Source organism: Marmota flaviventris, chromosome 2 (assembly GCF_047511675.1).
Source record: "Marmota flaviventris isolate mMarFla1 chromosome 2, mMarFla1.hap1, whole genome shotgun sequence".
Classification (NCBI taxonomy): Eukaryota; Metazoa; Chordata; class Mammalia; order Rodentia; family Sciuridae; genus Marmota; species Marmota flaviventris.
The window spans coordinates 99685265-99707013 of NC_092499.1; the positions used below are offsets into that span (position 1 = coordinate 99685265).

Sequence of the window (21749 nt, forward strand, 5' to 3'; positions counted from 1 at the left end):
GTAGCATCACATGCTATGTTTGCTTTCTGTTTTATCCTAAGCAGTCAACTTAGATCCTTGGCTATGCCACTTGAGGAACTCTGTGAACTGTGACTCAGGATATGCGTGTGTGTGTGTGTGTGTGTGTGTGTGTGAGAGAGAGAGAGAGAGAGAGAGAGAGAGAGAGAGAGAAACAGGAGGGAGAGAGAAATCATGAGGACTTCTTGTGATGGTGACAGGTCCTATTTTCCTGGAGTTACCAGGGAGTTAATTTCTCACAGTAATCACTACACTGAAATTTAAATGAAGTATTTTCATAGCTTTTTCCACTACATTATTAAGGACTTGATTTATATTACATAATTATGAAAAAAGAGCCAACTCTCAACTATCCATTGAAATGAAAGATAATAAAACAAATCATCCAAACTGAAACTGATCCCCAATCTTCCAGTGGTTGGGTCTGGGATACACTTTTTGTACTTTTGTGCCTGAGGAAAGCAGTGTCAGGTATGTGGGGAATTTTTAAAACCTCTAAAAGAACCATGATGTTATACTTGGTGGATTTTATGCCATATTCATCTTTCCTCCTCTAAGGCAGATGGAATCCTTAACCTAAAAAAAAACACAGGAAGGGAACTGCTTCTACTTTTTTCTTTGCATTACAAGGATGTGAGTTGAGCTTGGACCTAATGGGAGAGGGGTGATGACTATTGGAAAGAGGAGATTGTTGTGGCTTCCAAGGTCTCTTCCTTTGCATTCCTACTGTGTCACAGAGGAACTACGAAAAGAATGTATTGCAGAGAAGTGAGAACAACAAAATCTGTGCAAAGATTGATGCAAAGATAAGTCACAAGGAAGATCAAGTAGGGCAAATGGAAACAGACTCCACATGTCTACCTTCAGTGCACAGGCAGCCTGCTAGTCAGCAGCTGATGGGATGTATGACTAAGCAGAGGAAAGGGAAGAGTAAAGAGAACAGACAAAAAGCTGGGTGTGTGTATATGAAGGTGAATGAAAAGGTGTGGGAAGAGGGAGAGCGAGCAGTTCTCAAACTGGCTAATGGGTACCCATGGTCAGCAGAATCTTGGTGCATCCTCAACAAAGTAGTGCAGAGAGTCATTTCTAGCTCTTGAGGTTCCCTGGTTGTAAGATATTCTTGTTATACTAAAAATCTTCAGGCTATCAAGAAAAGTTAATCCTGATCCCTATTTGGGGTTCTGGGGAGGCCTTGGAGAGAATGAAAGCCCTGGAATAGAAGAAACTTTGTGCCACCATCACTGGAATAGGAGAAACTACATGGGATGGCGGTGGAAGCTCTGGTCTAATGTGGAACAGTGGCCACAGCACTTGACAGCAGAAAACCAGAGGACAGGAGGGAAAGTCTCAGACCACAGATGCTTTAGGACATGAAATGCCAGGAGTAAGGAAAAAGGAAGCAATGAAAGTGGGAGCTACCATGTGATCTTGAATACAGGATAAAGTGTGGTGTACATGGGTCATGCCACATAGGATCAAGCTGGGAGAGGACCAGGGAGGACTGCCAGGGCTAAGGTGGACAGCCTGTACCATGATTGTACTTTCTTGGCAACTCCCCTGCCCATGTCACACCTGTGCTGTTAGACTCTGACACATTTAGCACTAACTAAATGTCTAGAAGAGTTAATTGTTTATTGAAACCACATTGACAATCAGGAAAACAGAATATGATTAGATTAGAATTGGGAGGTTCATGTTGAAAATAAATGTTTTAAAACTGAATAAAGCAGTACATGATGTAATAAAATTTAAATTACTTTCAAATAAAACAATATAATAGGGCTTTCTAAAGCATGGGCCTTTTGAAATGCACATGTGCATAAATCATGTACATTTAAGAAAGGTTACAGCTACATAAACTTGTGAGTTTGCATTTTATTAATCCTAAGGAAATGACAGGCACTACACACTGGTCTTTCCAAGAGAGGATGGACTAAATTGTGGCTTTTTTTCTCTAGGATCTAAGTGCTGAAAGGAGAGAATTTTAGATATGGAAGAGATCTTAAGAATCAGCTGTCCAACCCTTCTATTTTATAAACAAGGAAATTGAGGCTCAAATAAGTTAATAGATGATATCTTTTAATATAATCTTTATCACTGATTTGAAACTGTTTGACTTCCATAAATAATATTGCACATATTTTTAATAAGATATGTCATTTTTATAGACCATCTAACAGTTAAATTACATAAATCTATGATTTAATTATAATTAAGAACCAGAATTTCTGATGAAAGCTAGTAATTTACTTTTGTACAACCTGAAGGATTTATTTTACTAATATTTCTAGAAAAACTGGAGAATTGTTTAATTAGAATTTCAGATTAAAAACCTATAGAATTTGAGTCTTACTGAACCAAATTCTCTATAAAATTCCACAATCTTCATATATTTTTTATATAAGTCTCCTTAAGGTATTTCTAATATGATGCTTTTTAAAGTATCTAGTGGTATCTGAGAACATTTATAGAAGTTGCAAAGTCTAAAAAACCTGAATCATAATATTTATTATATATCTTCTTTTGCATAATTTATAGGCTAATCAAAGTTTCAAGACCCGAATCATGAAAATTCTGACAATCCTTTCTACATAGTGATTGAGATTGATTCTTAGTGAATTAAGAAGAAAGAAAACCTGTCAAAGTTGAAAATATATACTACAGGAATCAGATCTGGGAACTAAAATAAAGTCACTTCACAAAACACTGTACCCTGATGTAATATCCACCCAGAGAAAATTAATGAGCATGTCAATGTAATACATCCTGAATAAACAGTGACATCAACAATAGACAATTTGTCTATTCCTACCCCTAAATGTCAAGCATTTTGTCATATTACATGATTTTCCAGTGTCTGCTACTTGTGCAGGTGACTCTGTAGATATTTGCATATAATCCAGTTAAAACTGATCTGATTGAATTGTAAACAGAGTTGATAAAATAGAAGCTTATTGTTGTAGTGCCTAATAAGAGTATCATCTACATTTTAAGGAGATATTATGTAGCAGCAATTTAAAATGCTCAGTAAGCTACAGTACAGATGAACATCTATGTTATATAGCAAACCAACATTCTTTTAGTAGCTCTATATCATAGTGACACAAATAAGGAATTTACTTGACCAACTACTTTACATATTGCCAGTTTATTTGATCCAGTTTGATAATATCAACATAACTGATTCCTAAACTGATATGTATTCAATGGTGATTTTTCTTTCAATTCTGTTTAGCACAGAGATCATTCTTTGTTGTTGTCTTCCTAACAACAGCCTATGGATATGGAATTTATGTTTTCTATACCACTAAATGCAGTGCTAAGGATTTAAAATAAATGTTGACACATTTGCCTTCCTTTCTTTTCTTTCTTCCTTCCATCATCCAGTGGCATGTAAACTCAGGATACCAGCTGAGCAGGAATGAGTGTTGCTTTAAAGGTAACATGGCACAAAGGAGCCTATCTTTCTTCCAAGATGATGAAAGCCTCTAGGGAGATTTCCAGTTAATACCTTCTTGTTTGAGAGATAATCAGTACTTTCTCTTTAAAAATGTATTTTTCAGTAGCTTACTGGAAATAATGGTTCTTATCCAGACAAGGAGTATACTGTCATTGTTTGCCTGGACATCACTTTCAGACCCGTGAAATGAATCCCAGGCCCAGGCTAGCTGGAATCTGGATGGTTTCTAGTGCGAGGGAGGATGGGTTAAAAGGAAAGGTGACAGGAAAGATGTGTTTAGCATCCATGAGCAGCTGAGGCGAGTCTTTCCTATCTCGTAAACGCATCTGAGAAGATTAAGAAAAAAAAGATGAACAGGGCATCAGAATCTGTAAGATAGTTTTTTTCTGCCAAAATTTCTACCCCCAAAATCCTCAATTAATGAAGAATGTTTGTTTTAAAATCACTTCATTGACTCAATAAACTGTTATGAAAATAGTTAAAAAGTTATTTTAAAATAAGATAATATAATAAAAGATAAAAACACATTAACCTTCCAATAACACTTAGAAGCTTATGTTGGTGAGCTAAAGAAAAAGAAAACTGGGGGCTTTTACCTGTATAGTACGAATAAATGAAACGGAGACTCTTTCTTCGAACTCATTAACTGGAGTATACAAATTCAACACTTTGACAATCTATGAGAAATGAAAAGATCAAAGTTTTTGGCATATTATGAAATATACACTCGATATTCATAATCTAGAAAACTTAAAGTTTCTGTGTGTAGTTTTCAACTCGGGAGTGAGTTATGATAGGAGGGAAGAAGGAAGGCACATTTACTTTCGTTATTTGAATTTCTGTCAGAATTATTAATGTAATATTTGTATAGTATTTTAAGAAGCAATATAAATTTAGAAAACTATTCAAAAACTATAATGCAAAAAAAAAATAAAAGTGTTCTTATTCCTATCCTTTCAGTCTCCCAAAGTAGCAGCTATTAACCATGTCCTGAGCAATGTTATATATATATATATATTCTGGAAAATGCTATTTTTTATGCAAATTGGTTTGTTTTATTAATAATATTCTACAATTTGCTCTCTTCACATAAATATATATATATGGCCACATTAAAAATAACATAATTAAATATTATTTCTTTTAAATGGTATTTTTGTTTCTTTGCTTTTTGGTATGGGGTATTAAACACTGGGGGGCTTAACCACTGAGCCACATCCCCAGTCCTGTTTTAATATTTTATTTAGAGACAAGGTCTCACTGAATTGCTCAGGACCTTGCCAAGTGTTATTGAGGCTGGCTTTGAACTCGTGATCCTCTTGCCTCAGCCTCCCAAGCCACTGGAATTATAGGCATGCACCACGGCACCTGGTTTGAATTGTGTTTTTAAAAACATGAATAACAACAAAGTCCTCTAAAGAAATTAGCCAATTAATTAAAGGGTATGAAGGTCTTTAAAAATGTCAAATTAATTCCTTTTATAAAATGATCATATCTCTTTTTTAACAAAAGCAAATCACTGGGGTTGGGTTGAAGCTCAGTGGTAGAGTGCTCGCTTGCATGTACAAGGCCATGGATTTGATCCCCAGTACACCCCACCCCTATACACAAATAACTGCCATATAAAATAGAAAGATATTTTCATTTTCAAGGTATTTTTTTAAAGCTTTGCCATGAGTGGTCACTAGGCACATGTGGCTATTTAAATTTAAATTCATTAAACTGAAAATAACAAATTCCAGACCATGCTGATCTATAGGTAAAGAATACATAAAGCACCAGAGAGATGTGACTGAGAAAGCAGACATGTTTATCAGGTTGTAGGTGACAAAATGAATTAGGAATCAGCCCCTAAGAGGCAACTCTTAGAACTTTAAGAAGTAGGATAATTTTGTTAAATAAAATTTGTTAAATTTTAATGAATCATAGGTCTACCTTACTCTGTGAAATATGTGCTTAAGACATATTTAAGTTTTAGAGTACATTCTTTAAAAGTTGGATGACATCAAACTTCTATGAAGTCAGGCTTTCCTCAATGCACTTTTACTTTCCAAATGTGGCAGAAAGGGGGAGCAAATCTCAAGACCATTATTCAGTGGTGTGGTTCCTCTTTATTCTTAGCAAGAATTTTTGTAAATATGAATTCCACATTAGGAAGCTACAAATCTTGATTCCAACTATCTACTAATTGAGTTTAATTATATTGGCTGCAACTGAAGATGTCTATGCCATAAGATATGTGATGTACATCAAGAAAGTTTGAGTCAGCACAGAAAATAACCAGGCAAAACAAAAATGGGTATGTTCATGCTGATGCCTAAAGGCCTCATGTTTTTGCCATTGTCCTCAAATACCCTTCCCATGCTCCCACTTCCTTCAATGTAGTGCCCAGCTTAAAGGGACCTCCTTGAAGTCAGCTATTGTCCCTCAGGACTTACTACAGACTTTACTATAGAATTTGCTAGAACCCCTAATTTGCTAGAGTCAGCTTGGTGCATCTGTGTCTTCCTTCCTAAACTATAAACTCCCTGAAGGCAGAAAATTTTCATTATTTATTTAAGTATTTTCTCCAACACTAAGTATGAAGCCTTGAGATGGGAGGCTCACTTAGTCATTTCTAAACTGAAGGAGTAAGAATTATCTGTCTTAAAAAGGAGAAACCTAAAGAATCAATTATCAAATAGTGATGAAACCAATTTTGTGGAATATAAGAGAATGATATTCCATGACAGCAGGGACTTTGTTTTGTTCCTGGTTATAGGGTCTGGAACATGTGCAGAACACTGTAGGCACTCAATATTTGGGGACTTTTGACTATAGATGTCTGTAATTAGCACTGAAATGTATAAATTTCTGAAAAAAATCTCCTTTCTTCAAGATCTGTAGAGATACATCTTCTCTATCACAGATGAGGTCAGTGCAGAGACAAGCGCAATGACAGAAGATTTCTTTATTCTCCAAAGGTCACCTGTGATGACTGATATTATTTCATGACAAGGAAACTTGCTTTACCTGGGCAGTAGTTAAAGCATTGCACATGGAACAAATGGCTTCTGCATCATCATCTGTTTTCTTTTTTACTTGCAAAAGCTGAGCAGCTTGAATGAGTGGTTCCAGGGTTTCTTTTGCCCCACTGTTCATCAGATTCTTGTCACGTAGCCATTCTTCTAGTTGACTGACATTGTACCTATGCCAAAAAAAGAGAGGATGAAAGATAAAATGCAAATTTGCTGAATGCTGTCATAAGTGTCTTAATTTTTTGTGTGTGGCCTTGTCAGTTAAAATGACAGGCAGTATTTTTGTTCAATTTTCTAAAATCTAATCAGCTATGCTTAAAAGTTTATCATTATAGTCATGAGGTTTATAATCATAATTATGTAAGATAAAATGACAAGAGAATAAAATTCTCTTTAATGGAACATGGAAATGAAGTCATTATAGCAAAAGTTATAGAACTTGCTAATAAACAAAATAGAATACATATTATAGCTCTATCCTTATTAGACAACTGCCCAGAAAGCACTTTCTAGCTTCTCTCACAAGTTCAGAGATGAGTTCCTTGTACAGAGACTTGATAATCCTTGATGTACTCTCTTTCTTAAGGTCGGCTCCAAATTGGGTAACTGAATAACCAGATCCACTCTCCCCTGATATATGCCTATGCTCAAGCCTCTTCAGGGAAGGGTTTGGGCAACAGGGATGGTGTCCTGAGGAAGCCTAGGGATGGAAAAAGAGAAGGGCAAGGGAAAGTACTTGGAAGGGACAAAGACTCATATTGGGAAGAGACGAACAGATCACATAGATGCTAAGGTTTCAGAAGGTGGCCAGATAAGTGACAGTGGATCTCACACTAAGATTAAAATAAACAAAAATACACAGTCATAACATAGTAACCAGACAAACAGGAGGCATTCTGATATTACAGTGACTTCACATTTGTAAGCAAAGCTTATAGAGAAAGAAGGTCCACTACTCCCTGAACAGAAGGCATTATCTTAATATAAATTCTGAGTAGATGTGAGCCAGTGGAAAACTGAAAACAAACACTAAAGTTTCTTGAGAGAGAGTTACTAAATATTTTTGAAAGAAAAATTCTTTTTCTTCCTCTCAGTGAATATTTTGGCCATTTAAAAATAAATATTTGCAAAAAATATCAGGTCTATTACAATAAAGAGCATACACTGAAGAGTAGTTGGGTATAAAATTGAGTATACCTTTTATTAAAATATGGGGGGTATATTTCAAGTGTTAGTAAAAGATCTATTACATCTGTTTTTGTTGCCTTAGGTTTTACAAAGGGTATTTTTCCAAAATATATTTCCAAGAGCATTAGAAATCTTCACTATAGTATTTTCTTATTGCATAATTAAAACACACACAAAAGGAGAGGAAGCAGCTACCTCATCTTTGTGTATTTTTTCATCATCTCTCTATGTCTTCAAACAAGTTAGCTTCATAGTGGAGCAAGGTGTTTCCCATCAAGCAATGAGAAGAATGTGCTGGCAAGGCACTGACAAGGAGCAGTAACTGCCAGGCAAGAGAAAGTCCCTTGCTGCTTGGCTACGTGGCAACCAAATCAGGTGCATGTACTGGAAACAAGTCATCAGTGTCCCCCACCCTGATAGGTCAGTTGGGCAGCAAAAAGAAGCTGTCACAGGTGCTGCCACTTGCTCACCTGATCTGCATGCCTTTACTCCAGGAGCACATGTCCTTACGCAGGAGGAGGTTGTTCAGGGTGATGGCCCCCACAATATAAAACATCTGCTTGACCACCTGCTTGATCAGTTCTGGGTCCATGCCGTGCTGACACATGACTGAGTGGAATGAGTTGAGCTGTCGGAGGATGGAGTCCAGTGTGTAGGTGCCTTCATCCGCAATACTGGAGGTTCGCTTTCTCAGCCCCGTGGGCTTCACCCCGGACACACCCTGAATTGTTTCATGCTCCAGCATGCCTGAGACTGTAGGAGTATTTCAATTATTAGAAGTTCTGAAAGGCAACGTATTTCATGTGCACAAATATGTTATGTGCACATGCAGTTACACATTCAATTTGGGAAAATTATCTGAGAATCCAAATAGAAGGAAAAGGAAGCCAAGCATAGTTGTGCACACCTATAATCCTAGCTAACTGGGAGACTGAGGCAAGAGTATCACAGTTTGAGACCTGCCTCAGCAACACAGCAAGACACTGTCAAAAAAAAAAAAAAAAAAAAAAGAGGGGGGTGTGGAAAGAAAAAAAGGGTTTATAACTCAGTGGTAAAGCACTTGCCAAGCATGTTTGAGGTCCTGGGTTGAATGATTCCAGTACTGCAAGAATTAAAATTATTAAAAAAAGAGAGAAAGGGGACTTCAAGGAAAGGGCTTCTGGATTTTAAACTTTAATGAAGGAATAATTCTTAAATGCAAATTTACCATAAAAGTAAATACTCTTGGGGCTGGGTTATGACTCAGTGGTATAGTACTTGTCTATCATGTGAGGCCCTGGGTTCAATCCTCAGCACCAAATATAAATAAATAAATAAATAAATAAATAAAAAAAGGTCCATTCACAACTAAAAAATATTTTAAAAAAATAAAATAAGGGGATCTAAGATGGAAGACTAGAAGGAGGCTGCATTCTGTGTCACTCTGGGATCTGGGATTCAAGTAGTGGGAATACTATTTCTCTGTGAGTGTTTACAGGACCCTTGACAGATTTTCCCATGCAGGAATCATGGCCGCGGTGCCTGCACATGTCCCCAGACCTCAGCACAGGACTCCTGGCCACTTGTCCACGCCTGACCTCCCAGTGCCTGAGTAGGATCACCGGCATTAGCACCCGTGCAGGACTCCTGGCCATGCACCTAAGCAGGAATCTCAGTCACAACTCCCATGCAGGACACCCTGTCACAGCCCATGTGCAGGAACTCCAACTGCCCCTCCCATATGGACCCCCATCTACCAACATGGGGCTCCCCAGTTGCCTCCATCTTGGGGCACTGCAACAACTGCCATAGTCCCCTACATGTGGCAGCCTGCAAATGGGGACAGCTGCCATCCACAACACTGCATGCCACAGAGCTGCATCTCTTAACACCACCACTGGGCCCCACCTGACCTGAGACCCCATCCCTGAAAGCCTCCATCTTCAGATACCTTTGTTGCCATCTTTATTTGGGACAACTCCCAGCTTGGAACACTGGCTGGGGCTTAGAAGCAATATCAAGTTACCGAAAGTCCCCAACTCCCCCCCTCTCCCCTGCAGCCCCTAACCTGGCACAGTGCTTGTGGCTATGCGACTGGTACATAGCTCACAAAACTGGGTCCTGAACTGCCCAATACAAAACATCTCTCTGAGACAGGTGCACAGCCCCCAGAATGCAGTCTACAAGACCTCCAGAGAGAAAGGTTCCCCACTGGGATGTAGAAAGGGAGCGGGTGAGAGAGATACAGTTTAGAGACTAAATTAGAGATCAGGAATTGCAAGGCCTACAGGTGATATAAGAGATAAAACCAGGTGCCCACATCACATAAGCGGCCCCCAAGGGAGATCCCTGGGGTGCAGTCTCCCATCAGGGACCAGCAATTGCTATACCCCACCTCTAGGAGCTATGCCCCAAGACCAATGCTTCCACCCTAATAACCTTCACCATCCTGAGGGTGGACATACCAGCAAACACACAACCCCACCTATTGGATGAGAAGGGAAGCAGAAAAGATACTGATCTCCCAACAAAAACAATCCTTGTATCTTCCTTTGATATATATATTTTTTTCTCTCGTTCTCTCTTTTCCTGCCCTCATATCACCAACATTTGTGAAAACAAATACTTTTCATGAATTAGGCCAATGAGGACTGGGATGTCTGAATAGTATATTACAATGGTGTTGTATATTATTTGTCTCCATTTTTTTCATTTTTTATTTTTCTTAATATTTATGTTTGTTTGTTTTGTACTCTACTGTCTTCCCACTTACTTGTCTCCCCTAAATCACCTTCTCTCTCTTCTCCTGATATTAACCAACTTCTTTAGATTCCTCTTTCACACTTTGTAATATCTAATAACTCTATTTCTTTACTTCCAACCCCCTCAACATCTCATCCTATACCTTACTCCAGGTTCTTTGTCCACCATCAGAAACTGTAGACCCTTTTGCAAATCTTCTGTTTACATGTAGACAATAATTGAACTTACTATTTCTTTATAATGTGACAAAACTGTAAACATCTTTATAGCAGCTATTTGGTTTACGGTTGTATATTGTTTGTATTGGGATCTGTTCAAAATTGTTCTCCCCCTTAAAGGAGAGGTTTTGGAACCCTACAGGGGCACTATAAACTTATAGGGTAAAAACTATAACACCCAGGATCCGCTGTGCTAGAAGGGAAAACACATGAACAAAATGAAAAAACAAGGGGAGAAAGTGCCCAAAACAAACCAAGACATTACATATTAGAATCCATGGCCAGCACAGCAGAAGAAGTGACAGAGAAGGAGTTCATGATGTACATAATTAAAATGTTCTGTGAAGTAAAGGATGATATAAGAGAGCAAATACAGGCAGCAAAAGATCATTTCCATAAAGAGCTACATAAGCAAATACAGGAAGCAAAAGATTACTTCAATAAAGAGATAGAAGTTCTGAAAAAAACAACCCAGAAACTTTGAAATGAAAGAAACAATAAACCAAATTAAAAGCTCAACAGAAATCATCACCAACAGATTAGTCTACTTGGAAGACAAGACTTCAGACAATAAAGATAAAATATATAATATTGAAAAGAATGTTGATCACACAGTGAAGATGGTAAGAAACCATGAGCAGAACATTCAAGAATTACAGGATAACATAAAAAGACCAAATTTAAGAATTATTGGGATAGAGGAAGACACAGAGTTATAAGCCAAAGGAATGAACAATCTATTCCATGAAATAATATCAGAAAATTTTCCAAACATGAAGAATGAATTGGAAAATCAAATACAAGAGGCTTACAGGATACCAAATGTACAAAATCGCAATAGATCCACACCAGGGCACATTATAATGAAAATGCCTAACATACAGAATAAGGAGAGAATTTTATTATATATATATTTTTTGATTTTATTTTTTTAGTTGTAGTTGGACACAATACCTTTATTTTATTTATTTTTATGTAGTGCTGAGGATTGATCCCAGGGCCTCACAAGTGCTAGGCAAGTGCTCCACCACAGAGCCACAACCTCAGTCCAAGGAGAGAATTTTAAAAGTCACAAGAGAGGGGCTGGGGATGTGGCTCAAGCGGCAGCGCGCTCACCTGGCATGCGTGCGGCCCGGGTTCAATCCTAAGCACCACATAAAAAACAAAGATGTTGTGTCCGCCGAAAACTAAAAAAAATAAATATAAAAAAAAAATAAATAAAAGTCACAAGAGAAAGGAATCAGATTACATATGGGAGAAACCAATTAGGATATCTGCAGATTTTTCAAGCCAGACTCTGAAAGCTAGAAGATCCTGGAACAACATATACCAAGCTCTGAAAGAAAATGGATGCCAACCAAGAATCTTATATCCAGCAAAATTAAGCTTCAGATTTGATAATAAACTAAAAACCTTCCATGAGAAACAAAAGTTAACAAGTTGAAAGCCTGCACTACAGAACATCCTTAGCAAAATATTCCATGAAGAGGAAATGAAAAACAACAATGAAAATCAGCAAAGGGAGGTATTACTCTAAAGGAAATACCAATCAAAGGAGAAACCAAATCAAAGTAAATACCAAAAATAAACAAATATAACCCATAATACAAATCATGAACCCTGAGTGTTCATGGCCAAACTCACCAATCAAAAGATACCTACTGGCTGATTGGATTTATAAAACAAAAAACAATATGCTACCTTCAAGAGACTCATCTCATAGGAAAAGACATACACAGACTAAAGGTGAAAGGTTGGGAAAAATTATACCATTTACATGGACTGTGGAAACAAGTGGGGGTTTCCATCCTCATATCAAATAAAGTAGACTTCAAGCCAAAGTTAGTCAAAAAGGATAAAGAGGGCACTTCTTTACTGCTTAAGGGAACCATACATCAATAAGATATAACTATTATAAATATATAAGCCCCAAACAATGGAGGATCTAAGTTCATCAAACAAATTCTTCTCAAGTTCAAGAGTCAAATAGACCACAATACAATAATTCTGGGTGACTTTAACACACCTCTTTCACCACTGGATAGATCTTCCAAACAAAAGTTAAACAAAGAAACTATAGAACTCAGTAATACAATCAATAATTTAGACCTAATAGACATATATAGAATATTTCATCCATCAAACAAGTGAATATACTTTATTCTCAGCAGCGCATGGATCCTTCTCTAAACAAACCATATATTAAGTCACAAAGCAACTCTTAGCATATAAAAAAAATAGATACTACCATGAATCCTATCAGATCATAATGGAATGAAATTATAAATCAATGATAAAATAAAAAATAGAAGCTACTCCAACACCTGGACACTAACTAATAAGCTATTGAATGAATAATGGGTTGCAAAAGACATCAAAGAGGAGATTAAAAAATTCTTAGAGGTAAATGAGAACACTGATACAACATATGAAATCTCTGGAACATTATGAAGGTAGTAGTAAGAGGAAAGTTCATTGTATGGAGTTCATTTCTTAAAAGAAGAAAAAGTCAACAAATAAATGACCTAACATTACTTCTCAAAGCCCTAGAAAAAGAAAAACAAATCAACACCAAAAGCAATAGAAGACAGGAAATAATTAAAATCAGAGCTGTAATCAATGAAATTGAAACAAAAGAAACAATTGAAAAAATTGACAAAATTAAAAGTTGGTTCTTTGAAAAATAAACAAAAAGTTGGTTCTTTGAAGAAATAAGTAAAATTGATAAACCCTTAGAAATGCTAACGAAAAGAAGGAAAGAGAAAACTCAAATTACATCTATGATGAAAAAGGAAATATCATGACAGACACAACAGAAATACAGAAGATAATTAGAAATTATTTTAAAAACTTGTACTTCAATAAAATATTGAAGGCATTGACAAATTTCTAGAGTTATATGATTTGCCCAAATGGAATCAGAATGATTTACACAAGTTAAACAGATCAGTTGCAAGCAATGAAATAAAAGATGCCATCAGAAGCCTATAAACCAAGAAAAGTCCAGGACCAGATTGTTACACAGCTGAGTTCTACAAACCTTCAAAGAAGAACTAATACCAATACTCCTCAAATTATTTCATGAAATAGAAAAAGAGGGAATACCTCCAAACTCATTCTATGAGCCCACTATCATCCTGATTCCAAAACCAGACAAAGACACATCAAAGAAAGAAAACTTCAGACCAATATCTCTAATGAACATAGATGTAAAACTTCTCAATAAAATTCTGTCAAATCGAATAAAAAAACATATCAAAAAGATAGTGCATCACAATCAAGTGGGGTTCATCCCAGGGATGCAAGGTTGGTTCAACATACAGAAATCAATAAATGTAATTCATCATTATCAATAGATTTAAATAAAATTAAGAATCATATGATCATCTCAATAGATGCAGAAAAAAACATTTGACAAAATACAGAATCCCTTAATGTTCAAAACACTAAAAAAACTAGGGATAACAGGAACATATCTCCACATTGTAAAAGCTATCTATGCTAAGCACCAGGCCAACATCACTCTAAATGGAGAAAAACTGAAAGCATTCCCTCTGAAAACAAGACAGGGATGCCCTTTTTCACCCTTTCTATTTAACATAGTTCTTGAAACTCCAGCCAGAGCAATTTGACAGACGAAAGAAATTAAACTATTTGCTGACAATATGATTCTATACCTAGATGATCCAAAAAATTCCACCAAAAAACCTGTAGAAATAATAAATGAATTCAGCACAGTAGCAGGATATAAAATTAACACCCCTAAACCAAAGGAATTTCTGTACATTGGTGACAAAATCTCTGAAAGAGAAACTAGGAAAACTACCCCATTTACGATAGCCTCAAAAAAAAAAAAAAAACAAACTGGGGAATCAAAAAAGAGGTGAAAGACCTTTACAATGAAAACTACAGAGTGCTAAAGAAAGAAATTAAAGACAACCTTAGAAGACGGAAAGAACTCCCTTGTTTTTGAAAAGGCAGAATTAATATTGTCAAAATGACCATACTACTAAAAGCACTATACAGATTTAATGCAATTCCAATCAAAATGCAAATGACATTTCTCATAGAAATAGAAAAAGTAGTCATGAAATTCATCTGGAAAGATAAGAGACCCAGAAGAGCTAAAGCAATCCTTAACAAGAAGAGTTAAACAGGTGGCATCATTGTACCAGACCTTAAACTAACAAACACGGCATGGTACTGGCATCAAGATACACTTGTAGACCAATGGTACAGAATAGAGGACACAGAGACAAACCCACATAATTACAGTAATCTCATATTAGACAAAGGTGTCAAAAACATATATTGGAGAAAGAACAGTTTCTTCAACAAATGGTGCTAGGAAAATTGGAAATCCATATGCAACAAAATGAAATAAAACCCTATATCTCACTATGCACAAAACTCAATTCAAAGTGGATCAAGAACCTAAGAATTAAACCAGAGACCCTGCACCTAATAGAAGAAAAAGTAGGCCTAAATCTTCATTATGTCGGATTAGGCCCCAACTTCCTTAATGAGACTCTTATATTGCAAGAAATAAAATCAAGAATCAATAAATGGAATGGATTCAAACTAAAAAGCTTCTTCTCAGCAAAAGTAATAATTATTGAGGTGAATAGAGAGCCTACAGAATGGGAGCAAATTTTTACCACACACATATCAGATAGAGCACTAATCTCCAGGATATATAAAGAACTCAAAAATCTTAACACCAAAAAAACAAATAATGCAATCAATAAATGGGCCACGGAACTGAACAGACAATTCTTAGAAGATGATATACAACAATATCAACAAAAATATGAAAAAATGTTCAACATCTCTAGCAATTAGAGAAATGCAAGTCAAAACTACTCTAAGATTTCATCTCACTCCACTCAGAATGGCAGCTATTAAGAATACAAACACCAATAAGTGTCAGTGAGGATGTGGGGAAAAAGGTACACTTATACATTGCTGGTGGGACTGCAAATTGGTGCAACCAATATGGAGAGCAGTATGGAGCTTCCTTTGAAAACTTGGAATGGAACCACCATTTGACCCAGCTATCCTAGTCCTCGGTTTAGACTCAAAAGGACTTAAAAACAGCATACGTAGTGATGCAGCCACATCAGTGTTTATAGCAGCACAATTCACAATAGCTAAATTGTGGAACCAACCTAGATGCCCTTCAGTAGATAAATGGATAAAGAAACTGTGGTATATACACAACGGAATACTATTCAGGAATTAAAAAGAATAAAATCATGGCATTTGCAGGTAAAAGGATGGAGTTGGAGAATATCATGCAAAGTGAAGTAAGCCAATCCCAAAAAACCAAATACCAAATGTTTTCTCTGATGGGGGATGCTGACCCATAATGGGAATGGTGGGGTGAGTATGGGAGAATGGAGGAACTTTAGATAGGCCAAAATGGAGGGAGGGGAAGAGAGCGGGCAGGAGGGTACATTACTCTAAGTACATGTATGAAGACATGAATGATGTGACTCTACTTTGTGTACAACCAGAGACATGAAAAATTGTGCTCTATATGTGTACTATGAATTGAAATGCATTCTGCTGTCATATATAACAAATTAGAATAAATTAAAAAAATAAAAAACAAGTCAAAAAAAAACTTTAAAATTCATATTTGTGTACATGGATTTAAGGCACATTAGGTTTAGATAGAGAGGTATGGAAAGGGTAATATCAAATTTTGTCTTGAACTAGGGTTAGTGTTATAGAATTAAGATTAATATGAGGAAATATGAATATTCATAAGAATGTATATTTAAAATTATGTGTGAAAACATACATAAACATATAAGACCTGAAAGAGGGAAGAGTAAATTGTGAGTCCTATGAATATATATTTTGTAAATATGAGTACATATTGATGAAACCTATATATATTTTTATATGCATTCAAATTTAACATTGAAAATGAAAATAAATGAAATAATAAATGAAAATAAATGAAATAATAAAATAATTAAATAAATGAAATAATAAATGAAAATGTATGTCTAAAATAAAGAAAGAAAGAATTAAAAAAAAGGAAATGAAAATAAATATCAAAATACTTTTAAATTCAAAATAAAATAAAGTAAGTATCCTTAATGATGTAGTTTCTAAAGTAAGAAGTAGTAGCCTTGTGATAGGAGAAGCTATGGCATCTTGGGTGGGTTTTTGAGAGGTCAGTGTTAAGATAAGCATTTCTTGGAAATTATTAAGAATACAAATAATAATAAATGTTGGTGAAGATGTGGGGAGTACTCACCAATATTATTGGAAGGATTGCAAATTAGTAAACCATTCTGGAAAGAAGTATGGAAATTCCTCAAAAAACTAGAAATGGAACCTCCATATGACCCAACTATCTGACCCCTCAGTATTTACCCAAAGGATCTAAAATCAGCAAGCTATAGGGGATGCAACAATATCAATGTTTATAGCAGCACAATTCACAATATTCAACCAGCCCAGGTGTTTGTCAACAGACAAATGGATAAAAAAATGTGCTATATATTCACAATGGTACTTCACTTAGCCATAAAGAAGAATGAAATTATGGCATTTGCTGGTAAATGGATAGAACAGGAGATCGTCAATGCTAACTGAAATATGCCAGACTCAGAAAGTCAAGTTTTGAATGTTTTCTGTCATATGGGAAAGCTAGACCAAAATAAAGGGAAAAAAAGATAAAGGGGTGTGAATCCCATGAAAATAGAAGAAGATAGATCAGTGAAATAGAGGAAGGGAGGGAGGAGAGACAGGAAAAGGAAAGAATGGTGGAATGAATCTGATCAAACTTTTCTATGAACACATATGAATATACCACAGTGAATTTCACATTTATGTATATCCACAATGTAATAGTTTAAAAGGAAAGATCAGTACTGTAGAGGGAAGGAACAGAGAGAGAGGAAGGAGGAGAGGTAATGGGGAGGTACTAAGGACTGAATTGGAGCAAATTATATTCTATGCTTGTATAATAATGAAAAATGAAACACAATATTAAATATATCTATAATGAACTAATAAAAAAGATAAGCATTCTTCATATTTGAGTTTCAGAGGCAATAAAACAGTAAGAAAAATGTGACACTTAGAAATAGTCTTGGAGGAGACCTGGGAGAGGCAGTTTGAGTGGGGCTGGAGAGCTGGGTCCTTCCCTGACCTGGGTTTCCCACAATAGCAATGAGACCTTGAGCTAGCATCAGCATCCTGGGACTTAGTCTTTTGGTTTGTGGCATACTGCTCCCCTACTGTGCTCTCAGAGCATCTGGCTGATGCCTTCCTTAGGATACTTCTGAGATGTCCACTCCCATTCCAGTAACCCCTTGAAAGCAAAGATCATTCCTGGTTCATTTTTACCTCTTTGTGCTAAACTCAGCTTCTCAGAAACTCACCCTGACAATTTTTTTTTGGGGGGGGGTCACTGCTATTAAATGCCTGGGAGATGGAAACAGTTATTTAGAGTGGGACATCTTAGAGGCAAACTTCTTGTTCAGCCAACCAATACGAACAAACAAAACTAGAAAAAAAGATTTGCTAAAGCTGACCTTTGTCTCTGTTATCGCCTTTATTTTGGCCAGGTTGACCTTTTAATAGACAATAGAAGAAACAACTGCCATCTGGCATGGCTTCCTTAACCTTTTAGTCTCTGGTTAATTGTGGGCCTACAAAAAACAATAGAATACTATGAGTCCTTAGAAGGTAAATAAAAAAAATATTGTGGAAATATGAAAAAACACATGGGTGGAGAAAGAAAGAGTAGGTAGCTAGAAGTAGCCTTAATAGTCTGCTGATAATCTGCATGAAGATAACAGTGCTGGTAACTTGAAAAAAATTTTTTTAAACTTTAAATGCATTCAAAACTAGTAGCTTGACTCCTAAATTCTGTTCCTACCTGCTACACATTCCAAAGAAACACAGATAGTACAATATATAAATAAACACCCAGAATGAGTACACATTGATAAAGAGAGGTACATGGAATCACACATTGAGCTGAATATACATAAGCATATCTCACACACACACACACACACACACACACACACCAGCAACTCAGCTGAGAAACCACCTTAAGCCAAATTGCCTTTAAAATGTCCAGATGTACAACTCAGCTTGGAGTGTCTGAGACAAACCTATGGGTCATGTTCTTGTTGACATAGTACCTTCTCAGTCATTTCACTGTAGATTATTAGGCAAAGTTCAAACCTTCCCCAGCCTCCTTGTTTTTAGATGAGGGCCCCTAGGAAGCCCTGTGCAATAGCACCATAGTCCAAAGTTTGAAGCATTATGGAAAACTGAACAAGAGATAAGGTCTATTTCTGGTTATAAGGAATATGACAATAAGAAGAGAAAAGCATTACACATTAAGAATGGGATCCAGATCTGCTGTTTTGATCATGTGGAAAAATGAATTTCTGTGGTATGCCAGGTAGCCATGGCTGGAGTTCTGGGATTCCTCAGATAATTTTAGGGCTGTTTATGTTCTCCACATTAATTTATGCCCTGAAATATGTGCCACTGGCAGTCACTTATTGATGAGATAGACAGACTGTGATGTTCAGTGATGTGCTGGCCTTACCAATCATTGGTTGAAGGATGTTCTCTAATACCCGTACAAGCTGCTGGTAAATCTGAATGGCCAAGTCACTCAGCACCTGCCGATACTCAGCCAGGTCAAAATTGGTGAGGCAGTGTTCATTTTGGCGAGAGGTATTATGCTTCATGAAGCCCTAGAGTCATAAAGAAAAGTCATAATGATACACATGAGGTCAAGCATCTCTTCTGTCTGCCTCACTATCTCCAGTTTGGTGAGCATCTTTATGCTCTTTCTTCTCTCTCCCAAGGGTTTCCATTTATCCCACACAAAAATGCCAGGATAATTATTCAATTGCTGGTATGTGCTTGTTTGCTTTTATCATTTCTTTCTTCCACTTCTTACAAGCTTTTGAATAATAGGTACATTTGGCAACCCAGCATTTTAAGCTGTTCTAATAGCAATGTCAATGAAATAAGTGGGGGAATTTAACTAAAAAAATGAATGAGGTTTCATTTATGAAATAGCAGGTTTACTGCTAAACACTAAATTATCTTAAAGTACTAATTTCTTAACTTCAGCTCACTAAATACAGTCCTATTCATAAACACTACACCCATAGGGCCTCCATAATCTTGAAATAGACCAATTTCTACAGAGACTGGTAAACAACAAAAATTTTCCTTTCATTATATTTCATGGTATCCACATTATTTTTAGTCAGAGATTAGAATGAAATGTTTTGGTGGTAGCTGTTAAAAAGAAAAGTTAACTATACAAGCAGGTAGTTTTTGCAGTTATTTTTGCATCTGAACATGCTGCTCACTTGATATTGCTTAATAAAGGCAATTGTTTACTTGATGGATTTTGCCCTTAGTCAAGTATCTGCCTTCCGATAACTAATTTAAGGACATGTGGGGATGGACAGTTAATGGCCTTTCTGGAGGTGGGTACTGGGGATTGAACTCAGGGGTACTCAACCACTGAGCCATATCTCCAGCCCTATTTTGTATATTTTTTATTTAGAGGTAGGGTCTCACTGAGTTGCTTAGGGCCTTGCTAAATTGCTAAGGCTGGCTTTGAACTTGTGCTCCTCCTGTCTCAGCCTCCGAGCTGCTGGGATTACAGGCATGCATCAACATGCCCAGCACTTTCTGGGGGATTCTTATGTCAGTTCCATGTTCTCAGGTGTCTTGCTCATCTTTATATTTGCCATCATTTGTGAGGACAGTCCTCTGCCTCTGGGTGTTATTGGTCAGTTTTTCTGCCTGCCCTTCTGCAAAGGATGGGGAGGTGTAGAGGACAGTGGGCTAGGGGTACAGGCTTGAAGAGGTGGGCTGTCCCAGAATCCCAGACTTAGGCAACATTTCAGTTTTTTTCATTTGTAAAACTGGGTTTTTATTTCCTACCATGCAAATGTTATAAAAATTAAATAACATAAATATACTGAGTGCTGTCAGATATATACTAAATAATAAAATGTATTAATATAGATATTTTAATTATTAAAGAGATAATATTAATTATTAATAAAAATTATTATTTTTCATAATTTAAAAATATTTTGAAGTTTATCAAACAACTAAAGAACACATCAGTACAAACAAAAGTAATATAGATTTTTATACAGATCAAAAGACACATGAGAGCAGGGCATGGTGGCACATGCCTATAATCCCAGTGATTGGGAGGTGGAGGCAGGAGGATTGGGAGTTCAAGGATAGTCTCAGCAATTAATGGAGGCCTAGGCAACCTAATGAAATCCTGTCTCAAAATAAAAAATAAGAAAGGCTAAGGATGTAGTTCAGTGGTAAAGCGCCCTGGGTTCAATCCCTACACCACAAACAAACAAAAAACAAAATACACATTATCTTAGATTATATTTTGTCCCCGATCACCAGTAACAAGCCAAAACTGACAAATTTCTAAATAATTCAGTATTTCAATATTAGCTCTTGACAGTTCACTTCAATGTACTGGCAAAAAGTTTCATTTATGATAATATTCATTGACTGAGGTTTATTTTATTTTTGCTGTGCTTTCTCATAATTTAAACTCTAACAGTGAAGAAATGATGTCATTCCTCAATTCACTGTTTGGTAGGTAATGAACATTAAACAAAAAGATGAATTCCCAAGCCATCTTTGAATTTGAGTTTTGGAGTTAACATATGTTTAAATATTTTTCACTTTAAAATTTTTCCTTAAAAACAATAAGAAAGAATAGCATGCTGGTTTTATAAGCAAGATTTTCTCACCTCTTCTCCACTGTACTGCTTCAAACAGTGCAAAAATCGGCATGTGTTAGAGAGCCAGAAGGAGACAGTTTCAAAATCATCACCTCTTTTCTGAAAAAGAGAATAAGTCTAAATTTGTCTTTTCCTTAGAGAAATAACAACTGAAAAAAATTGAACAGACACCAGAAGGCCTATTTCTCTTAGTTACCATCATGAACTATTGCAAAAATAAATAAGTCACATTGCAGCCTTACATCATTGCTAGCAGAATATAAACCATAGGTTCATTGGCTGTTTGTTACTTTTCTTGCTATTAGAAAAAGTA

General features: G+C 36.2%; 1 protein-coding gene across 4 annotated transcripts in view; it reads right to left on the reverse strand.

Annotated features, from left to right (window-relative positions):
- Nucleotides 1-3147: 3147 nt before the first annotated feature.
- Nucleotides 3148-21749, reverse strand: part of Myo5a (myosin VA) — a 203258-nt gene continuing 184656 nt past the window's right edge. For all 4 annotated transcript variants that reach the window (XM_071608272.1, XM_071608271.1, XM_071608270.1 and 1 more), the window contains 6 exons: nt 21446-21535; nt 19234-19384; nt 8154-8436; nt 6491-6665; nt 4075-4155; nt 3148-3804 (listed from right to left, as the gene is read on the reverse strand). In XM_071608272.1, the coding sequence (XP_071464373.1) occupies nt 3652-3804; nt 4075-4155; nt 6491-6665; nt 8154-8436; nt 19234-19384; nt 21446-21535 (933 nt within the window). In that variant the 3' untranslated portion in view covers nt 3148-3651. The remainder of the gene's footprint in view (nt 3805-4074; nt 4156-6490; nt 6666-8153; nt 8437-19233; nt 19385-21445; nt 21536-21749) is intronic.